This window comes from Aquila chrysaetos, chromosome 11 (genome assembly GCF_900496995.4).
Source record: "Aquila chrysaetos chrysaetos chromosome 11, bAquChr1.4, whole genome shotgun sequence".
Taxonomy (NCBI): Eukaryota; Metazoa; Chordata; class Aves; order Accipitriformes; family Accipitridae; genus Aquila; species Aquila chrysaetos.
In genome coordinates, this window is record NC_044014.1 from 7556444 (window position 1) to 7578790 (window position 22347).

General features: G+C 36.8%; 1 protein-coding gene across 4 annotated transcripts; it reads left to right on the plus strand.

Moving 5' to 3' along the window:
• The first annotated feature begins 2816 nt into the window (after window positions 1–2816).
• Window positions 2817–21782, plus strand: FAM204A (family with sequence similarity 204 member A). 4 transcript variants are annotated; one of them, XM_041127282.1, is made up of 8 exons: window positions 2817–2916; window positions 3644–3931; window positions 4926–5016; window positions 5560–5593; window positions 6073–6172; window positions 7953–8042; window positions 19047–19153; window positions 19512–21782. In XM_041127282.1, exons 2-8 carry the CDS (start codon window positions 3680–3682, stop codon window positions 19561–19563), a joined length of 726 nt encoding a protein of 241 aa, XP_040983216.1. In that variant the 5' UTR covers window positions 2817–2916; window positions 3644–3679; the 3' UTR covers window positions 19564–21782. The 4 variants fall into 4 exon arrangements, 3 of the variants coding, with proteins under 3 accessions (XP_040983216.1, XP_029886039.1, XP_040983215.1); XM_030030179.2 differs by having other exon boundaries at window positions 2843–2916; window positions 3586–3931; XR_005933534.1 differs by lacking the exon at window positions 19512–21782 and adding an exon at window positions 17641–17759 and having other exon boundaries at window positions 2881–2916; window positions 3586–3931.
• Window positions 21783–22347: the final 565 nt, after the last annotated feature.

A 22347-nucleotide genomic window follows, 5' to 3' on the forward strand; every position in this document is an offset into this window, starting at 1 on the left:
CCCTCGTTCGATGTTCCACAGGAATCTGAGAGGCATGACTCATTTCATTCACAGGAGTCATTGTTTAGCAGGTCTCCAGGACAGGAATTCAAGTGAGAAAGGAAGTTAGATCAGTTGACCAAAAGGAAATAAATCACATGATTTGAATATTTGCTCAACGTGGAACAGAAAATTGGCATGAGAAGAATTCGACACTGAATCAAGTTTTGGACACAATAGCAGCCCTTACAAATTTGATGTAGGCACATCTGTGTTGGTCAAAAGGGTGTGCTGCCTTCTCCTTTCTTCCCCAGATAAAAAGAGCCTACGTATGCATCCTTTCAACAAAAAACAGTAAGTTGCAAATTCTGTTCAGTAACCAACAATCTCTTTTGTTGCTTCAGCAATCACTGACCTTTTGAATACAAATGCTTCCGGATTGCTGAAAGCCAGGGAGGAGCTTTTTCCATCTTTTTTCTCATGGAAGCACCCGGGAGAAGTCAGAATTTGCTGTGGGAGAACTGGAGATTATCCTGAAATTTGGCTTTTTAAATTACAAATACAATGAATTTGTAATTATAAAATTAAATGCAGGTGAACATTTGAGTGCTTCATTTGTGTGCACTATCAGTGCCAATTTGTGCCACAAATTGGCTTGTGGATACTAAATGAGGAGCACAATGTTTGGATACAAATCGTGTCATGAAATTAAACTTGCCCTCTGAAAATGTATCCCTACCAAAGATATAAATTTACAGGTCATAAAGATGTCACACATCTTTCAATTTTTGGAGTGTTCTCAAATTAGCTCACATTAAGAAAATATCATGCAGCCTAATGGTCTAACATCTTGCTAGAACAAATGGCAATTAATATCCAATATCAATACATTTATCAATTACCACTTATCTGTATATCAATTATTAAATGTAAATAAAATAAATCTCTTAAAAATTGATTTCCCAGATGAGAGGAAAATCTAGTTAGCAAGCTGAGTGTGAAATTTACATGTAGTTCATGAAAAAGTGATTACTTACGGAATTAATTGATTTTAGAAATGAATCTGAGGATGTAAAATTATGGCATAAAAAGGAAATTAATCTGAAGATCTGTTTTATGTCCATGAGAAAGGTGTGTAGTTTTTCCTTCCAAGCACAGCCAATCCCAGAAGCTGTGATCCACCAAGAAATCCCTACTTAAAGCCATATTCCCTATTACCCATCTTCATAACACTTAAACTCTTGTCCCTTTTTCATTCCCCTCATCCACTGAACTGTTTGTCCACAACTGGGTTGTGTCCTGATTTGGTGTCAGCAATTCCTTTCTCAGTAGTCTTGATACTGAGATTTAGTTTTCAACCTGTCAAAACATCACTCAAAAATGCATCTTCTTACAGACACATTTCAGTGCTAGTGATGTTAGCCTTATCCCTTCATCTTTTTCTTGCAGTTTCTCTATGCCTCCCTTCCCGTTGCTCCTTACATGCAAGATGTTCTTGCTGAATCATATTCAGGCTGCTCCTAAATACTTGTTTCATCTGTCTCACCTATGAAAGCTGAAAGGACTAGGTGTAAGGGAATCTTCCAAATAAGCAAGTCCTTTACTGAATGCTCTCATAGACTTAGTGTTCACCTTTGAAGCACCTAGCACAGTGCTATTTAGCTCAGAATTCCCAACGAGTTTCTAAGAGCTTTTCCACATCCTTAGAGCAGTTTAAGGAAAATGTGAGCTCTGATGCTGGAAGACAATCCACAATGAACAACCTTGCAAGATCCGGCACTAGCATTTTTGAGGTTTTCTCTGTACCGCATTAATCCAAGACACTAGTGGGAATTTGAAAAGGATTTTTCTAGCCTTGAAGAGTAAGGCTGCTAACCCTAGTCATCCTGTCCCATGTGCTGGTTTTGTCTGGGATAATTTTCTTCATAGTAGCTAGTATGGGGCTATATTTTGAATTTGTGCTGAAAACAGTGTTGATAATGCCGAGATGTTTTCGTTACTGCTGAGCAGTGCTTACCTAGAGTCAAGGCCTTTTCTGCTCCTCACCCCACCAGCGAGCAGGCTGGGGGGGCACAAGGAGTTGGCAGGGGACACAGCCGGGACAGCTGACCCCAACTGACCCGAGGGATATTCCAGACCATAGGACGTCATGCTCAGCACATAAAGCTGGGAGAAGAAGAAGGAAGGGGGGAACATTCGGAGTGATGGCATTTGTCTTCCCAAGTAATGGTTACGCGTGATGGAGCCCTGCTTTCCTGGAGATGGCTGAACACCTGCGTGCCCATGGGAAGTGGGGAATGAATTCCTTGTTTTGCTTTGCCTGCGTGTGCAGCTTTTGTTTTACCTATTAAACTGTCTTTACCTCAACCTGTGAGTTTCCTCACTTCCACTCTTCCGATTCTCTCCCCCATCCCACCAGAGGGGAGTGAGCGAGCGGCTGTGTGGGCCTTAGTTGCCGGCTGGTGTTTAAACACAACATCCCAGCACTATAAATTACAAGGTTTAATTTTGGAATAGGCGCCGCAGTCCTTTGTGGCAATAAGGATCGCTGTAAAACTTGTCACCTGCCTTCCTTCCAGAGCACCGCTGTCAATTCTGACAAAGCCACCTCACTTGCACGCGTCGGGCCGCCAGACGCTCCTGGAGCCCTCCTGGGTGCGAGGAAGTTGCTCTGTTCCACCCCCCCAAGGGCGGCCTCACTGCGAGGAGGGGTCCTATGCCCCCCCAGACCCCGGTAAGGCGGCACCTCAGCCCCCGGGGCCGGCTCCCTCGCCCCGCCGCCCCGCCACAGGCCGCCCCGCCCCGCCCCTCGCCCTGCCTCGTTGTCGCGGAGGCCAGAGAGGCCGGGCCTGAGGCAGCAAAGCGCCCGTTGATTGGCTGCGGGGCAGAGTCCAATCGGCGGGCGGGGTGTTCCGGCGGTGGCAAAATGGCGGCCAGGTAAACAGGGCCGGGAGGGGAATCCCGGCGCCGGGGCTGTGGTGAGGGGAGGCGGGTGGTACGCGGGCAGGTCGGGCAGCGCCGTCGGGTTTGAGGGGGGCTGGAGGGGCGGGCGGTGCCGCCTGCCTTCCCCCGCCCTGGAAGGCTGGCAGCGGCGTTGCTCTTCGCGTCGCTTCGTCCGGAGCGGGCTGCCCTCGCTTCCCCGGCCTACCGCCTTCCCCGGGCGGGCTCTTCTCTCCTTCTCCCCCCCTTCACCCTTTCCCCGGGGGCCGGCGGAGCTCGCCCGTAGCCGGCCTTGCCCGGGAGGCGGCGAGGGGAGGCGGTTGCGGTGTCCCGGGAGGCGATGGCGTGGAAGGGTGGGACGCGCTCTCCCGCGGGGGGGGACGGGGGACAGGAGGCGTTTGCTGCGGTATCGCCCTTCAGCTGAAAGCAGCTCTAAACAAATGCCGAGTGGCAAAACTTTAAAGAGCAAGGAAGGGGAATTAAAAAAAAAAAAAAGCTAATAGCTTCCACCTGCGTACTTAAATCCTCTACTTCTCTCTGAGATCGTAAGTATTAGAAGCTTTGTAATGTGCTTGTCTAAAGCATCTAGTGATAGTTACTTTTCTCAAGAGAAACTAAAATATTTCTGATGATGTGTTTTGCTGTTTCTGTTTCTCTCTTCTGCAGGCTAATTATGTTTTTATCTTCGAATGGGTGAGCTCACATAACTCTAGTGTCTTTGCAGTGACTTGAAGTGGCTTGGACTTGTTTAAACTGGAAGATGTGGAGTGGACTGTTACCTCCAGGAGTGAATGAAAGTGATGCTGACTTAAGTTCTGATGATGGAGATGAGTCGCATAGTTCCTTTTCAAAGGAAGATGCAAAAGGAGGTATTGAAAAGGCTCAGCTTTCTGAATTCCAAGAGAATGGACCTGAAAGTAATGCCGTTGGTGAACGTGTTGTGATATCAGTGACAGATGGAGAAAACGAATCTCAGACGTGCCCTTCTGGAATTTCTTTAACTATGTGGAATGTGGGTATTGCTACAGGTCTCCAAATGTTCAGGGCATAAATGCAACATACTCAAAAGTTGAATGGCTGATTTTTAAATTAAAATAACTCAATGTTGAATACTTGATATACAAATCTGAAATGCAATAAAATATGATCAAAGTGCAGTCATCGTAATATACCTTATATTGTTTCAAGTAGGGTGGACAGGAATTTAGATAGGAAGTTAATATAGCTTTTTTTTTTTTTCCCCCTAGTGCAGTGGTGACTGAAAGCACAGCAAGGAGATGTTCGGCTAACTATACAGTTGCCTGAAGACTTGCATTTTCAGTAGCGTATGGGCTCGCATCTTCTTTGTAACTGCTTTCTGCAGCTAAGAAACTGTAACTATTTCAGTAACTGCTTATACAGCTCAGTGTATCAGCCACTGTACTGGTGCTGCATATCTGTGAAGTAGAGGTGTACCCTTCTGCTTTCTGTAGGGGTTAGTTGCAGGCATTCAGACTCATAGCTGCTTATAACCTCTTGATTTTCCTGTTGCATGTAAAGCCTGGAAAAAAAACCCAATCTGTGTTTTAGGCTTTTGAGTCAAAATAAGAATTGGCAGAAACCATTGATCCATGTGGGTAGCCTGCTGTGCAAGGACTGTGCTATCAGTAATACTTGGACTACAAACTGCCAGCTAGGCAACAACAATACATTGAATAGCTCAGGAGTGCACAGCCAGCATAAGTGTATTCAGTGTCATGTCCCATGAGAAGGCCATTGGGTTTGAATAGTTCTGGGATTTAGGGAGGGCAGAAAGTCAGAGAGAGGTAATGAAAGGTTAGAGCTAATTCCAGTTTGACGACACCAAAGTTGGATGTTCTCAATGCATAAATTTTAATGTAATAGATATAACAAGGTACTGTGGATAAATAAGATTTTGGCACAACATTTCTCAGCACATTATGTAAATTTTTTTAAAATGGGGAGAAAATTTAAAAATCCTGATTTGCTTTTTCTTAATCTTGTAGAAATTTGTGGAGCTTCAGAAGAAAAACCGTGAAATGAAGACCCAAGCAAATCAGGGAAACAAAAGCCGAAAAAGAAAGCGCCATAGAAAAGGTGTTTTATATAATTACAGAATTTATTTTCTCAAAAAGGTATTAGTATCAAATACATTGGAAGTGCTGGCTGGTGAGAGGTTTTTTTGTTGGTTTTTTTTTGTTTGGTTTTGTTTTTTTTTACCAAGAATTGAATGCCTGAGTAAGTGTACTCTAGCTATTATCTAGGATTTTATTTTTCCAGTTGTATACTTCACTTGTAGGACTAGGTTGTAAATTGCTGCTTCAAGTAATACATTTGTCCTCTTTTTAAAAAGGAGGTAGAACTTACTCAATACTGTTTTATAATGGCTAAGTGTATTTCAGTAATTCTATAAAACAGTTTTGTGTATTCTGGTTAGAACTTCTTCAAAGATATTGTAGGAGCTTCTTCGTATGAAAAGTCTTACAGCTGAGTGGTTTAAATCCATGTGATCATTGGCTAAAAATCCTAGTGTGTCAGTCTTTGAAAGGAAATGTGACCAATTAGAGTTCTGTTAACTTCATTGGATGCTGTAGGGTATTACTGTGTAATGTTGGATTTTATTTTCTTTTTTCCCCCTAGAAAAACAGAAAAAGAACGATGAAGTGACTAAGAGGTATAATCAGGTCAATGTGATTATCTGAGGTCTGTTTTTAATATGAGGCAAAACCTGTAAAAAGCTTGACTGCATGCATGGCTAAAGCCTAGCTTTGAACATCATGTAAAATATCTGCTGAAGTTGTTCAGTGTCTCTGTCGGACAGGCTGAATTTGATTCCAGTGATTGCTTGATGGAGTTTATTGCTTGATTTAAAAAATATCACAACGTATTATTTAATGTAACTTAAAATGGACTTAATGTTACTCCTAATGATGTTTTGCATGGAATTGCGTACAAGCTTGCTTTCAAGATTGTGGCATTACGCTTACAGAGGGGAAGGAATAACTAATTTCACTTCCATTAAAAACTGTGAATGCGTGAAAAGACCATGTCTGCCAAATGGAAGCATTTCTTTTAGTGTTGAAAAGAATATTACAAGTTGTGGAAAGGGAACTGGTTATATTAATAACTTTTTGTTGTTGTTGTTTGTTGTAGTCAACAGTTGGCAAATGAAGACAAATGGAAAGAACTTACACAATACTTTGGAATCAATGATAGATTTGAATCACCTGTGGATAGCAAGGCTCCACAAAAGGTGACTGTTGATACAAAACAATGTCAGCTTCTACTTGGCAGTAAAAGACCTCAGCCTTAACTGAGATAGGAATAAAACTGAGGCTGTTTGAAAGTGAGTAAATGATCAAGTCACTCTGAGGAAGGATTATTTTGTGCACATTTTTAATTCATTTCCTTTTAGATACCACATGAATCGTACTTGGATTGAAAGGTTTATGTGCTTTCTTTTGAGACAGTGTCCATGCTTGTTTCCTGTCTGGTTTTTGTTTTCTGTTATCATGAGAGACAGAAGACCTCATATGCATTGTTTGACTCTTTTTTTTTTTTTCTTTTGTTTTTTTAGTCATGTTTTAACTTCAAACTGTGTCAAGTAAACCCTTTAGTTGACACCAGTGGCTATAGGAATTAGAGAACCAAACCTACCATACAGTTTTACTGGACTTATAACACATTCTGTTCATAAATATTATTGTGTAACCAGTCATATTTGAAATAACTGGTACAACATGATGGACAAGTTAAGAAACTCATTATATTGTGAGTTCCTCGTAGCACCGTTTGTCCTGTACAGGCCTGGTAAAGGCCTGTGTAAGTTCTATGACATCAAATGATCAATTAGCTGCCTTTATGGTAAATTTTGTATTTTTCATTTGCTTGAAGTAAGTTTCTGCGTGCAAATCATGAGACATTGTTGCTTCTGAGTTCTTACTTTTGGTGGGTATTTAGTTGTCATGAAATTGCTCAGGATAGATCTGGAATGAGGTCCAAAGTGTTAAAATGCAGATGCTTTCCACAAGTTCAGAGATTTTATCAGTAGGGGAACTTATGTCTCATTAATTTCAGAAGAGACATGTAACAATTTGCTATCACTGCAACTTCCAACTGTGCACTTCTTTTTTTTCTTTTTTTTCCCAACTTCCACCTGAATAATTCAAGTGCAGTATTTGCAGATCACTGTTTCTCAAGAATTCCGTTACACTTTTTTAAAAGATAAAAGCAAAAGAGGAATGTTACGAAACTGTCAAATGGGTTTTCTTTAGCATCACTAATATTTAAAAGCAGTGAGGCTGTAAATTGTCTTTTGTTATGAGAGTGATTTTTGTGTGAAATTCTGAAGTCAGTGCCTACTGCTGTGCTACCTTTCTGTATTCCTTCAGAAGTTTCCAACTATAATTTCCAGTAAACATTTACTTTTTATGGTTACATTATTTGTAAATGTTGTCATTAAACAAGTTATGTTACATTGATCATGAAGGTTATTTTCTTACTTTCAGAGGTTAAATTCTGAAGCTTTTTCATTGTTTTCCATAGGACTGCTAGAATTTTTAATTTATTAGCATAGTGGAGTGGCACTATGCCAGAACTCAGTTTTTGGATACAGATAAGATCTTAGAACTGTAACGATACAGTGGTAATTGCCATTCTTCATGTTACCTGACACATATATTTCACATTTTGTTTAGAAAGCTCCAGGGATGGAAGAGATAAGCCAGATCTTCAGATGAAATTTTATTGTGACAGGCATAAACTAGTCCGTGTAATTTTTTTAACCTACAGTATTATCCTGCATGTAAGGTGGAACTAATGCAATGATTTGTGCTCAGACAGCCTTTCAGTGAATTCTTAATTATACTGTCCATTACAATACATAGACAAAGTGATTTGTGTTACATAGAAATTACAGGTTTATGCAGTGTCTTGAAGAATTTTATGAAAGAAATATTTTTAGAAAGGAGATGCTCCCTTTAAACGTGTTATTTCTTTATTTGTCCTAAAAATATTTGCTTTTCTTTTTCTAGTCTGGCCTTGAACTTAGCATAGAGAAGTCTGTGGCTGAAGGTGACATTGATAAGGCTGAGGAGCTGAGTGATAGATTAGCCATTCGTGAGGTAAGTGGGCTATTAACAAAAGCTCTGAGGAAGCATTTAGTTTTGTACACCTGTACAAAAAGTGTCATAACTAAAATAGCATTGAAGTTTGTTTGGGGTATCTTTCCTGTTTCCTAAGCAGACTTCTGTCAGTACTTGAAGGATTTTGCTGCTGATCTAGTAATGCTTGGACAGCTGTAGCTATGTGTAAGAATTGAAAATAGAACTGTGAATGATCCCAAGTAACTGTGCTTTAAAGCCTTCATGCCAACTCCACGAGTCAGAAGAGTTGGCAACTAGTCATCTATATTGAGCTTTTGGTTGTTCTGTGTGTTGCAAGCCAAGAAAACAGGAGTAGGATGTTCCATTCCAGTGAGTTCCCTGTGCCTCAGATTTTTCTTTGCATTCCCTCCCCAATAAGCTTGGGAGGCCTGAAGAAAGGTAGTGATTTAGCAAGTTTAGAGCAAGACATGCCGAAATAAGGACAGATACACTCAAACTTGTGTGTCAGTGCTTTCTTCCTGCATATTCATGTGGTTGGGAGTTGATGGCTGGAAGAATTCTGAAGAAGAATGAGAGTAGGTAGATGTCAAACATACTGCTGTAGCCTTAGAATGATGTTTATGGAATGAACGGATTTTTTTTTTCTTCCTTTTCATCATTTTTAGTATATAAATGCATATCTCAAAAAAATCTAGGTGAGAGAAACTCCATTTTTTCAAGATGTTGTCTTGTTAGTTGGTTTATCTGGGTAATTTTATGAAGGCTATGCTGCTCTTTGCTACAAAAAGTGGACCCTTTAAATTTGTACGTAGTGCTGAATGAATACTTAAACTGGTGAGGAATCTACCAGATACCTCTGGTAATAGCAATTTCATATAAGAAATAGTTAAATTGGTGCACATATGGTAGGTGGTAGCAGCTGAAGTACGTAATTGAAGTCCATGAAGGCTGTTGTGCCCGCTGCTATTTGTGTGCAGGGGAGAAAAAACAAAGAAAGAAAATTAGGTTAAAAAGATAGTTGGAATAGTTTTGAAGCCAGGTAAGAAAAAAATAACTAAGTACTATTTGAGGTGAGTGGAGAAGCTATAATTTGTAAGAAGTCTGATTTATATAATTTAAATTAAAAATACTCTAAACTTATTTTGGAAATTAATTATATATTTTTTGCTTTCATTCTTCTATGTTGCATACTCTTCTATCTTCATGGAGTTAATGGGAATTTTCTGTCCACTGTATGTACTAGCAAAATTCAAAGGTATTGGAAAATCATTAAGAATGAGAAGCATTCAGAATTTGTCTTTCTCATACAAATATTTAAAATGTTTCCTAAGTACAGGGTTTCAATCTAAGCTTTAATGTAAAATTATAGTTTTAGATCTGTTTAATACAATATTGTGATGGCTTTAAAAACGGATGGCTTTTGAAATGGGAAATACAGTTCTTGAGGTTCTGTAAATAAGGTTAGGTAAAACTGCTCCTCAGTGCGTGTACTTATACAATTGTTAAACTCCTACATTTAGTCACTCAGGGCAGTTTCTAATGACTAGACTCTTATCTGCTTTTTCACCAGTGATCACAAAACTTCAATCCACAAAGATAACAGCTATTGACAGTGATAGGAATATGTCCTAATGTTCCCTTTAAATCTGACCAGCTTCTCACTGTGATACTGTTATATTGCGTTTCATGTCTACAACATGAAAAACACTTGCTGTTCTCCTTCACAAATGTCATTATCCCATCTGCTCTAAAGTGGTTAGAGTATCATAATCAATAAAACATACTGAGGTTCTAGTGCAAATTGTTTGACTATAAAAACAAATTAATGTAAGAAGTTTTAAGGTTTTGTAATATTTATGATAAACTGTTATCTGATTTCGGTAGCCATGGGATTGTACAACATCTAGCATATCCCAGGTGCTACAGCAATGTATTATTATTTGTGGAACATTAGCTCCAAATTGTTGACTTTCAAATATTAGCATGTTGTAATTCTGAAAACAAAATGCTTGAAACATTATTAGTATTCACAGCCTTGACTTGGTTTTGGTTAAGTGGGTTTATCTGAATAAATAGTATGTTGAAAGAAGGAAAACTCAAATGACTGGCTTGATCTCATGAGGAGTTCTGTCGAGGCAGAATCCATGTGAATTCACTGGGGTTCTCTATTGTTGTAAAGATGTGCTACATAACCCACTGCAAGATTCATTTTTCTTTGTGGTTTTAGGAAGCTGTATTTTTTTTTTAAATGGATCTTTAAAAATACTTTTTATTCTAAAGAAATCATTCTAACAGTGACCAATTCTGATTCAGTGAAGAACTTTAGAAAAGGATTTGATTACGGAAGAGGTTGATTAAAAAACTATTGTTTTGTATATAAGTACAATTAATAAAATACTGCTTTCATATTGTATAGCATTGACTCAATTGCTACTTTCCTTCTCTTTGCAATTTGAAGAAATGCCCCTTTTAAAACTCATTTTACATAATACTTCTTAGAAGTGAGTTAATTTTTGAAGTATGTGGCTATTTGTATCCTTCTAACTTCCAAATGCAACACAACGCTGTGAGGAAGTCAGGCATGGAACTATACTATGACTGTATTGCAGTACACCACTTCTGAAGTCTAGAGAAATAAGTCGATGAATTACTGTTCTTTTATCTCAACTTCATCTTTTTATGTATAGTTTTCATTTTTCTTGAGCAGTGTTGCAGGGTTGGGGGGCAGGGAGTATATGAGAAACAGCTGCCTTCTGTTTGGGGTACAGCCCCCCTTGCAGCCATGTGAAGAATGTTCAGTGGGTAGGTGTTCTTTTTGAAATCAGGTGTATGGGGTTTTAATCGGCACCATTTTCTTTTGCAAGAAGCAGTGACTGGAACCTGCTGATAAAGCTTTTGCTTTGAGGCACAGATCCCAGAGTTCTTAAAGCCGTTTCCTGCCTTAATAAGTGAAACTAATTTTTGATGTATAACATTTATAAGCCTGTGAAACTGATAGGGCAGCTTCAGTATTTAGAAAAATGAAGCCAAAAATAAACAGATGATGAGAATAGGCAGTAGAAACATGTCCTAAAAAGCAAAGGAATGCCAAAATCATGCTGTCAATGTGCTATCGTTATGACACAGTGAGAAAAGGTTTTTAAAAATCAGATTCCTTTAAAATCAGTGATGATTTAGGCAATATGCATAATCTAGCAGCTGTGAGTGGATCACTGAAATTTACATCCTAAAAGCCTAAATGATACTGCTTCAAGGTTTTGGGTCTTTTGGTTTCCACGTGGTACTTGTTGCAGGTTCTTTAAGGCAAATGTTGTATTGCTGTAAAGGAGGCTTTGGGCAATATATTATTTGTTGCTTTCTTCTGCTTTGACAAATATGCACAAATGCTGATTTTAAAACTCCTTAATCCAGTAGCATTTGAGGTTTTAGACTGAGGGAAGTTAGAACTTGGATACCTTATGCATGAGGCTCTGTATTTATGAGTGTCTGCATATGTGGATTCATATGTAGCTTTTGAGACTAGCTAAAAATGTGTTACCCCCCTTTTTTATTGGCAGTTGCATTTCTATTCCAAAAAAAATGAAGTGTACTTATGTGGTGATGATATTCAGTCTAATCTCTTGGCAAACCTCACTACAAAGTATTACCCCTTGTCTCTCGTTGTCATCCTAGTTTGTGGACTAGAAAAGTGATTGCAGTTAGTTTGGGAGTTATCAGGGTAGCAGATCTCTAACTGTAGCATCCCTGGCCATCCCCACAGCATGTTCTCCTGTGGGGTCTTCTGCTTCGCTAAGGGTTCTAGTGATACTGAAATTCTTGATTGCATTATTTTATATATGAGCAAAATTCTTCCTGAAAGAATATGGGCATGTCTACATTATATTTTACAGAAAAATGTAGGCCATCAATAACTCTGCTTCTTTAGCTAGACTGCTTCTAGAACCTGGTCTAGATTGACCATCTAAGTCCTGTGATGCAGTTACAGTATATAAGATCAGCACTCCTTTGATATATTTGTGTTGAGCATCAACATAATGCAGGTGGGTCATACGGCTTAATCTTAATTCACTATGGATTCTTAAACACGCTGTTGGACTGAATTATTTGATACATACAACATAGTATTATTAGCATTAAATAACTAGCAATTCATTGCAGTGTGCATGGTGTAATATGCACAGTTAAGGTTTATTATTGTAATCCAGTTGCCATCTTTGTTGTAACATTCTAGGGCTTTCAGCATTGGCAGAGTCCTTCATGTGTTAAAGTTCTGCTTTTCAAACGTAGGATGGCATACCTAAAGCTCTTGTTTGAATACTGCATTTAATGATGACTTGTTTAACTTGAGAGGCACCAGTAGAGGTGTTAATATTAATGTAGGAGTTACCCCCAAAATTCTGAACGTTGTAGAAGGAAAGTTGTTGAGAGAGTGAAGTTAATGTGGACACTTAGCTGGGCTGAGATAAAATGGTTTTCTTGGTGATGCTCTAGGGTAGTCGAGATTTAATGGTAGCAGGTACTTGGATAAGTAGCTGTGAACAGACACTTGGAATTATGTCAACTCTTCTAACGCTTTTGAAAAACCTTTTGGAATAGTATCTTGAAATGTACTTTAATTGTTCCTACTGTGTTTGTGGGAATCTGCCTAGATTTTTTTTTTTTGAGGAATAAATGTTGATAAATTAAAGCACTGTGACTGTGCATAGTTGGAGTTGTTTATCCTTATGAGTAAGGATGGTATGTGGAGATGTCTGGTAATTTTACTTTGCTGTAAATCAGTTTCGGTTTGGAATGATACTTGTAAAAGTTCTTTTCCTAATTAAACCAAATAATTTCAAAAGATTTCCCCCACCACCCCTAATATATAAACCTGAAAATATTTTCCAGACTTTTTTTCCCTAGAGAAAGAACTTTTCGTCGTGCTGTTGTACTCAAATCATTGTGTGGTGTCTCAAGAAGCAGAATGCAGATTTCTTGTGGCTCTAGTATTCTGAGAACTAATCTGGCTAAACCTCAAACTCTGTTTGCTTGTGGTTTTTGTGTTAACAGCCTGGTAGGTAGGTGCCACGTTGTCTAAGAGCGCATTAGCCTGAGGACTTGAACACAATAAAATAATCTTGACCATATTAAACTTAGCTGTCAAAAGGAACTTTTAAAATATTTTGTAATTTAGTGTGCTAAATTACTGGAGTAGTTGTCAGTCTCTAAATAGCACAGGCTCTTTGACAGCACTGTTCCCAAGTGCTTAGCTTAGTGGCTTCTGGCATTTTGGTGACAGATTTTTAAAAAGCTGCAATTTATAGGGAAACTATGGTATTGTAATCAAGCTTAAATGAAAGATCTACATCATAATTGATGCAATTAATTGGCTAGTCACTGGGATATCATTCTTGTGTCGCAGCAAGATCAGTCCTGCTGTTGTCTTCAAAAGTTGTTGCATCAGTTTTGACCATTTTTCTCATGATCAAATTAGTATCTGTTGTCTGTAAGTAACTTCTAGTCATATAATTTAGAATGGGAAGTACAGGAGCAAAGTTGTATGTCATAATCATTGAGAACCATTCTGGAAGCTGCTTTCCATTTGAAAATTTGGATAGGGTATGGTTGATCATGAGGTCACACACACATACTACTGTTTCAGATGGACAAGTTATAGTACTTGATGCTCTTCTACTGGTAAAATAAAATTTCTAAATTCTGTGCAATGTTCACAATTTATCATAGTGCTTTTACATACCTGAAGAGATTGATGCAATTTTATATGGAATGTAACCAAACACCAATTAACTTGGAAGTCTTGCCTGTTGAAGGACCCAGGGGGAGGGGAAAAAAAAAAAAGAGTTTCTTTTTTATCTCTGAAGGATTTACTTTCTAACACTTAGCAGAGGTGCTTCCAAATATCTCTCTTCACTGAGGTTGTTTTCTTTTAACCTTTGGAACATGGCAGGGTTATCACCTAGAATTACATTCTTATGCTCCCTTAATTATGTATATCTTTTCTTTAACAAACCTTAAAAAAAGATTTCAGATGTTACAAGTCTAATTAAAGAGACAGACAAAGCACAGTTTATACTGTAGATTTTTTCTGCAGTTCAATTAATCAGCATGTTTTCTCTTTTAATTAAAACCATTTTAGTAAATTAAAGCCCACAGCAAAACACATATATAATTTGTTTGTAATTAGCTCTTAATTGGTGGTAGTTGAAGCTTAGCACCCTTGGTTTCTTTCTTCATGATTGCCATTTTATTAGCAGCCAGTCATTAATTAATCTTTTTTTCTAATTAGCTTATAAAACTGTTGATGGCACATTATTGTAAATGTGATTTTAAGTTCAAAGCTTGTTAATAAGCTTTCTTACTTAGAAGAACAGAGATAAAGAAATTGCTGAAAACAGTACTACAGTTCTTTTTTTAAAACTGCCTTTCTTATAAGGGGGCTGTGTAAAGCATCTAACAGCTTATAGTTAATTTTTTAATGCTGTGTTTTCTCATGAATGGAAGAAGTTACTTGCATTTAAATGTTTAAATCTAGCAAAGAGCTTAATATTAGAACAGTTTTCTGTCCTTGCTCCACTACTGTGTCATCCAAATATAATTTGATGTTGTAATACACAGCATAAAAATACAACAAAGGTATTACAAAGTATTTTACAGTGGAAGTTGAGCACATCATTGAAAGGGGACAATTTTCACTGCAAAATCCACTCGGTATTCTTGTTTGCTTTATATATTTTATATACGTCAGCAATGGATAACATTCCATAACATAAAAGGAGAAAATCATTGCTAAAGGCAAGCCTGAAATAACTAGATTCATATTTGATGAGAAACTGTAACACTGTATTAAAAGGCTGTTTGGCTTCTCTGGTATGATCATAGGATGTTTCAGGACCTGTTTGAATATAGATGTTTTGTTAGAGCTTCTGTAGGTTTAGCATCTTGTATGTCATACCTAAATATTTCTGGGGCAGTTCTTGAAACTGTTTTCTCATGACTTGCATCATTCAGTGTTTACATTGCACAGTCCTATCTTAATGAAAAGTCTTTGTTTTATGATATTTAATGTTAAATGTCTTGTTTTTCAAGGAAGTTTTCTGGAAGTTACAGTAGATTCTGTTGCAACTTAATAAAAATGTTTACTCTTCTGCCTGAACTTTACATACTATTTCAACTTCAGCCATTTCTTTGCTTGTTTTAAAAGTGTTTTATGATGCTGTGCAAGAAACACTAGAAAGGGATAGCTGACAAGGAAAAAATTAAAAATTGGATAAAAAGTAAATGAATAATGTCATATTACTAAAAAGATGAGAGGCTAATTTGTGCCGACTTTTTGCTAATTTTGTTCAAGCCTCAAAATGAGGAGCTGTCACCCGTTCTGTGTAGCACTGATGACAGTGCCAATGATCCATGAAATAAGCTGCCGCTGGCTTTGTTCTGATAAGAATGAACAAATCTGCACAATGTACGGCTCCCAGAATCTCATTTTCATACTTGCATGCAGGCTAAAAGAAATAAGCTGTTTGCAGGCTTGATTAATCAGACATTTGAGGGTTTTTTGTCTCTTTGATCTCTTTCGTCTCCTAGGTAACTTGCTTGACATTAATGTTGAGCTTGAGTAAAGACAATCAGGAATTGTAGACCAAACTGATATAAAAATTAAAGACCTTAACACTTTAAGTACTCCAGTAATGGTTCCGCTTTACTTCAGAAAACATCTGTTTTCATTTAATTAAAGAACAAAAGAGAATGGCATAAATATTTTTCATAGAGACCTGTTATTCCATAAAAAGTTAAAGTATGATAATTGGTATTTTTAAATAAATGCCTTGAAACTGTTCAAAAAGAAGCAAAGCTTCAGAAATTTGTTACAAGGTAACAATTTCAGATGAGTAGAAAATTTATGAAAAATAACGGATAAGGAATTTTCATTTATGCTATGTTAAACATCTAGAGTAAGATATTTTGACATGATTATTGGTCAACTTCAAAATGGAAAGATCTTTGCCCTGTAGAAACTAAGTTGTTGTTTAAGTTTGTCTTAAAAATATATATATTGTGTTACAAGGATGAACCATTATATCAGCTTTACTACCCAATATGATTTACACACTTTAAACCTGTAAAATTGAAAGGAATTTAAAAAAAAAATGTCGCAGTGCGTTTGCTTGAGGTTATGCAGACGCTTTTACAAATCTTCCAAGTGGCTGTAAAGATGAATGCCTCAAGGGTCTAGCCAGGGCCCTGCTTTTCCAACCAGCTAAAGCCCTTATCTTAAATCCAAGCAAAGTACCATTAATCTTTTTGAAAGACCTTTTATGGCTTTTAATATATCCCAAATTAGAACATTTTACACCCTTGGTTCCTGAAATATGGTGATAAAAAGCCTTTAGAGCTTAATTTTCCTTACTGCGTGCTCTGACCAATTTGCAGTTCTTTGTGATAATGTTTAGACACCTTAATTAAAATGCAGCAAAATATTGGATGTTCTATATGGAAAATGCTGATACTTTGACTACACAAGAAATTGTTGTATATATTTTTATTCATGCTTTCTTACTTTTAAGATTGTATTTTATTGAGTTATCTGATGACCTGAGATGTTGTGGGGGGTTTTTTTGGGTGTTTTTTTTTTTTTTTTAATGTAAAACCCATCGACCAAGCTTTTATGGATTTCTTTGAGCAGGGGGGAGTGAAGATGTATGTCTAGGTGTGGGTGGGAGCAGAAGATGTTTAATCTGACTAAAATGTTTGTGTGTGTTTATATGTGACATATTTGTTTTTATTGAAAATTTGACTATGTAGCCTAGAAATGATAACATTAATACTTCAAATTGTTTCTCCTTTTACTTCCACAAACACTACAGAGGATCTTATTATCCCATTTTTGCCATACTTCTCAAAGATGGAAGAACTCATTCTGAGAACTCATTCTGTCTTCCAAGAAATACAGATCAAAAGATCTTTCTGCAACACTTGTGTAGACCTCACTTGTATATATTTGTATGTGTCTAAGTGTTCACAGGCCACTAGAATGTATTTTAAGGAGATGCTGTTATTCATCACAAAGTAAGAGTTAATTTTCAAATATGTTAGGAGGTAAAATACAGTTAAAAAATGAAGGCATGGTTCTGCTGATTGACTGACTTCAGCCATCAGATTGCTCTATTTTTTAAGCTAATAATTAAGCCCGTTTCAATTAACAAGTAAACATTTTTTGCATATTGTAGGTGAGTTTTTTGAAGCATTTTTCTACTATGCAAGTATTAATATGCAAGTATATTAAAGTTAATAGCTGCCCTTAAATATTAAGTGACAATGCAAATAAGTGAATGTTATGCTCTAGTCTTTGACTTGAGATTTGGCAGTTCAGATGTTGGCATTGAATTACTGATTATATAAAATGTTAATGCTTGGGAAAAACGATGTAGCTAGTAATATAAAAGTTTTGAAATGTCTGGTCACTTGAGTTATTTTGTGCATCAAGATGATTCCATAGGTGCATATTTATGACCTTATAACATGTGCAAATAGTAGATGAAAAACTTGTTTGGCATTATTTATTTAGCACATTTTCCTTTTAAAATACTATGCTTACTTCTCAACTGTTTGTTGCCAGTGTTGGAGCCTCAAACAAAGTACAAACTGATGTTCTTACTGCCTACATGCATGTAGACTCTCAAAGCCTTCTGCAGAAAGGCTACTTTCTTGTTTCTTGAACCCTGAAAGGACTGTAAGGTAGAATGGCTTGTTTTGTTTTGCTTTGCTAACAAATCATCAGGGTATCAACCTACCTACAGGGTAGGCGTTTGATGGGGGTGTTGTAGAAGATGTCAGTGCATTTACACCTGAAGATGCGTTCTTGAGTTCTGTCTCATCTTATCTGGATAAAACATCTCTCAGAGTAAATAAGAATTGCCTGTATAGATGCTGCAGATTATTGAAGTGTGTTACCATTAATAATGGAACTTTAACCAAAGTGTTAAATAGTGTTCTTTTCACTTGGGTCTCCCATGAAGTTTTGGGGAGACTTAGAATATTGAGTCAGAAATGTGTTAGCTAACTTCAGTAGGTTTTGGAATGCATAGGAAAAAACCTGTTTGTCCACATCAGTTTGTAGTAGTTTTGGCTAAATGAATTGCTTGTTTGTCTCAGAAAAGCGTTGACTTTTGAGACCAAGTTCTTCCATAATTCATAATTTAGTTGCAGATAATGTCAAGTCATGACAGCAATCACAAAATGTGACTACAATGAACAAGTTATGAATGTTGATTAAGGAAAATAATCTGGTCATAGTTCATAATACCTTCTATCCTTTTTGCTTTATTCTTTTTTTCCCCCCTTGACATTCACTAAAGTGAACTTAATTCTCACAGTGTAAGTTTATGGAAGTAAAGTAGTATTCACCTACAGCCTATTACGACCTTATTTGAAAAGCATGCATATTATCACACTAATAATCTAAAAGCTAGTAATGTGAAGACTAAATGCCAGATGGGCTCTAAGGACACTGCTTCATTTACTTTTGGACAGACTGATTAAAACATGGGTACTGGTACTACTGGAAAGTTTGTGGTAGTAGCAGTTATTCCTGTATAAAACTGTCTTTTTTGGGTGGTTTTCGTATTGGTAAGACCTGATACTATTGTGTTAGCACAGCTGAGGTCACAGACTGGTTTTAATAATGGAGACTGCCTGTGTGTCTGTATGTATGTCTATATATTTATTTAAAAACCAACCAAACAAAAGGATCTAGTGGGCTACTGCCCTTTGCTTTTATTCTTGAAAATGAAGGATTTGGTGAAAAGGATTGCTTGCCCCAGGACCCCACTCCTTTGTGTTTCTCTCAAGAGACATTCTTGCTCGTCTGATCTAATAGTACAGCATCAGCCTAATATTTGAAAGATACTGTAATATCTATTGACTTTTGAGAAACAATATCAGGCCAAGTAATTTGCGAGGCTTAAATTTCATATGAGCCATTTGCATCTATTCAGTTTTCCTTTGTTCCTTTTTATGTCTTAGCTTGGTGTGAAAATTGCCAAAGCTGCTGCTTGCCGCAACTTTGTAAAAGCCAAGCAAGACGCGGAGGCTGCCCAAGAAGCTCGAAAGAAAAAGAAGCTTGCTTGGGGGTAAGTCATTTGAGTATGGAATTAAACATTTGTGGTCTCATTGGCAGTAAGTGTATACAGTACAATCACGGTGAAATGTTTTCTTATTTGAAATTGGCTTGTGCTAATCTTATTTGTTTAGTTTAACCTTGTTGGGTTTTGTGGGTTTTTTTGTGGGTTTTTTTAGCAGTGTATCAGACTTAAGTACAGTGACTTTACCAGAATTAATGTACTGGTTATATGGCTACATATGCCTTCATGTCTTTATTACAGTATTAAAAATAAGTTTTTATTTTTGTTGTTATTAAGAATAGTATGGTTGAATACCTGAAACACATATGCTTATGATTCCTAATGTGGTTTTTGTGCTGTATTTCAGATTTGAAGCCAAGAAAAGATGGGAAACAAAAAGCAACATGGGATACATGTAATCCACCCTGTTTTCCGCAGAAGTCAAATACCTGTTGTTACCTGAAGAATCTTTATGGGTGACTTCTTAAATCTAAACACAAAAAAAACCCCAAAACAAAACCCAACACATGAAATTCCTTGTGTTCTTCTTAATGCTGTTAGACTGCAGTATCTTGGTTTGGTGCTCTCCTACAGTGTAGCAAAAATACTATCTAAACATATATACTATGTTAAATATAGTATTTTTCTCCTAAAGATGAAAATCTAAGATAATGCATTGCAGAATGCATTTGGAGTCTAGTAGAGAACTCTCTGAAGTTGGAATAAAATACTCAGTCCAAATGTGTTCTGTGCTGCACTGCAGTTAAAATGCGTGGGTGTAAGGAGGGGGTTAAGTTTTCCTGCTGAGGTTATACAGACTAAATGCAGTAAGTACGACTTTTCTGATTGCTTGAAAGTTTGGGGGGGCACTAAATAAAGCAAAGCAAAATCACTCTACCTGTTTAAAACTGTTATTATTTATACATTTATGGGCTTAGTAAATATAAACAGAAAAAAAAAAAATGGCTGAAAGTCCATTCTCCCTCTCCTGGGAGGATCTGGTACTATTCATCATGTCCTGGTGCCATGTTCTTCAGAATATTTCAAATTCCCATTTTCCTTTCTAAGAACTCAGGTTTTAAAAGTCCCAGTTTCTTTGAACAGATAAAGTATAGAAATATGTATCTTGAAAAATATCTGAAATATGTTATGTTGTGCAGTTAGCTGCACCCAAGAAACAAATGCAGATTTTACTACAAGTCAAATGTTCTACAGATCAATTAGGATTTGAATGTTTATGTTATAATCTTATAACACGAATTGATGATAATGTTTCTTCAAAATTGTTCTCAGTGAAAAGTAAGGACACAATCAGAACTAATAACTTTTCTCCCTGAAGCTCTTGCATATATGTTTAGTCACCACAATGCCTGAATTGAATTGGTAATGTAAATGTCAGTTATTGTTAACCAAGATTAATATGTTTCAGGCCAAAGGTATGGTATTAGCGTAATGGTGATTTACTATGTAAGTACTTGAGGCTAAAACAACTTGCCAACAAATAGCAATTTGAAGTTTTACGGCACCAATTCGAAGAGTTTAGGTTTGCAGTCCAATGTGGAATAGTGCATTTTTGTTCATTAGCCCTCGGGATGTTTGATTCTTTTTCTTTCTTAGCAGAACATCGTATTTCTTTCACAAAGATGAGAGTTTGCAATATGGTAATCTGCAGTTAGCTGTAATTAGTTATGATGACAGAGTTGAATACAATTGCCAGGATTGTAAATTGGGGGCTAAACAGGTTTCTGCAGTATAACATCATAAATCTCACACTATGGTTTACAAACTACATTAGCTTTAGAAACTTTGTTGTGGGAGGAAGCAAGTGATATCTCTTAGTAAAGTGATTATAAAGGTAAATTGCATGTTTACTTGCATAAACAAAGAGATTACACCATGAACCTTCATCAAGATTTTTCTCAGTTCCAAATGTTCCTGTCCAAAGCTTAGAGGCGCTCTGTCCGTAGTTTCTGTTGTTATTTTTTTTAAGCAGCTGGCAGATGAGTGTTAGATACAGTTGACCTTTCTGCTTGTTACATACTGAAAAGCAGAAAGATGCTGATAATTTTGTCCTGAAAACATCAGGAGTATTCCATTAAACATTTAAAAGTAATGTATATTAAATAAATGCTGTATGTTTTCTTATAATAGTTGTTCTTAGTAGTAACAGTATTTATTGGTCAAATAAAGATCTTTGATCTAATTGTAAGGATCAGTGCTGTTTGATATGAAAATGTGCTTTAAAAGAAATCCAAACCTTCAAAAAACAGCTATTGTCTGAGAACTTGCCACATGATATTTGTCACAGCAGTGCATACCCAGCCACCTGTAGTATTTTTCTCTTAAAATAACCAATTAGTTTCATGTTAGGCCGTTAATAATGTAACTGTTTAGGAAGTATGCAGAATATTTGCATTGGGTTACTTGGGTGATGAATTTAAAAATCACATACCAATTATTTTGATCTACCTAAAGTATTCGCTTAGAATTTTAGTTAATTCCCAGAATTATACCATGTTAAAAAAAATGCTGATTACCAGGGAAAATACAAAAGCCTAATACAGCTTTATAGAGATCATCTAAATACATAATAAATGAATGCATAACTGTACCTTTAATAAACGTTCTCCTAAATTGCTGCTCTGATTCTAAGATGTCTTGCATTCCTGATGCCTTTTTTTTTTGTAGTTTTGTTCTGTGCTGTGAATTTTGGCCAAACAAGTAAAACTGTGTTCCGAGATTTAACTGTTCCTGTTTTTTAACAGTTACAACAATCCAAATGCTTGTTTCAGTTAACTGAAACCTTTTTAATCAGCTTAAATATATAATCTCTTACACTGAACTAAATTTGAGTTGTAACAATAATTCTTTTAGCAAATGAAAAGTTTGCACTATCTCCTCGTCTGACTGAAATTACATATCTGGAGAAATGTACTTAAATTATTAATTTCAGTACAGATCTGTTGTGAAGCCAAATATTTATTAGGAGCTCATTTGATGATATCTTGAGTTGGGCAACAGTTAAAAGGCAGCCTTGCCTAAGCTCCTTCCTACCCCTCAGAAGCCTTGAAAAACATAAATGCATGCATTAGTTTTGCCCCAATTTTTTCTCCATGATAATTGAATATTTTTTCCAACTATAGTCATGGTACTTTCTCAGATATGCTGAGTAGTCTTAAGTCTTTTGAGGAAAAATCTCATAG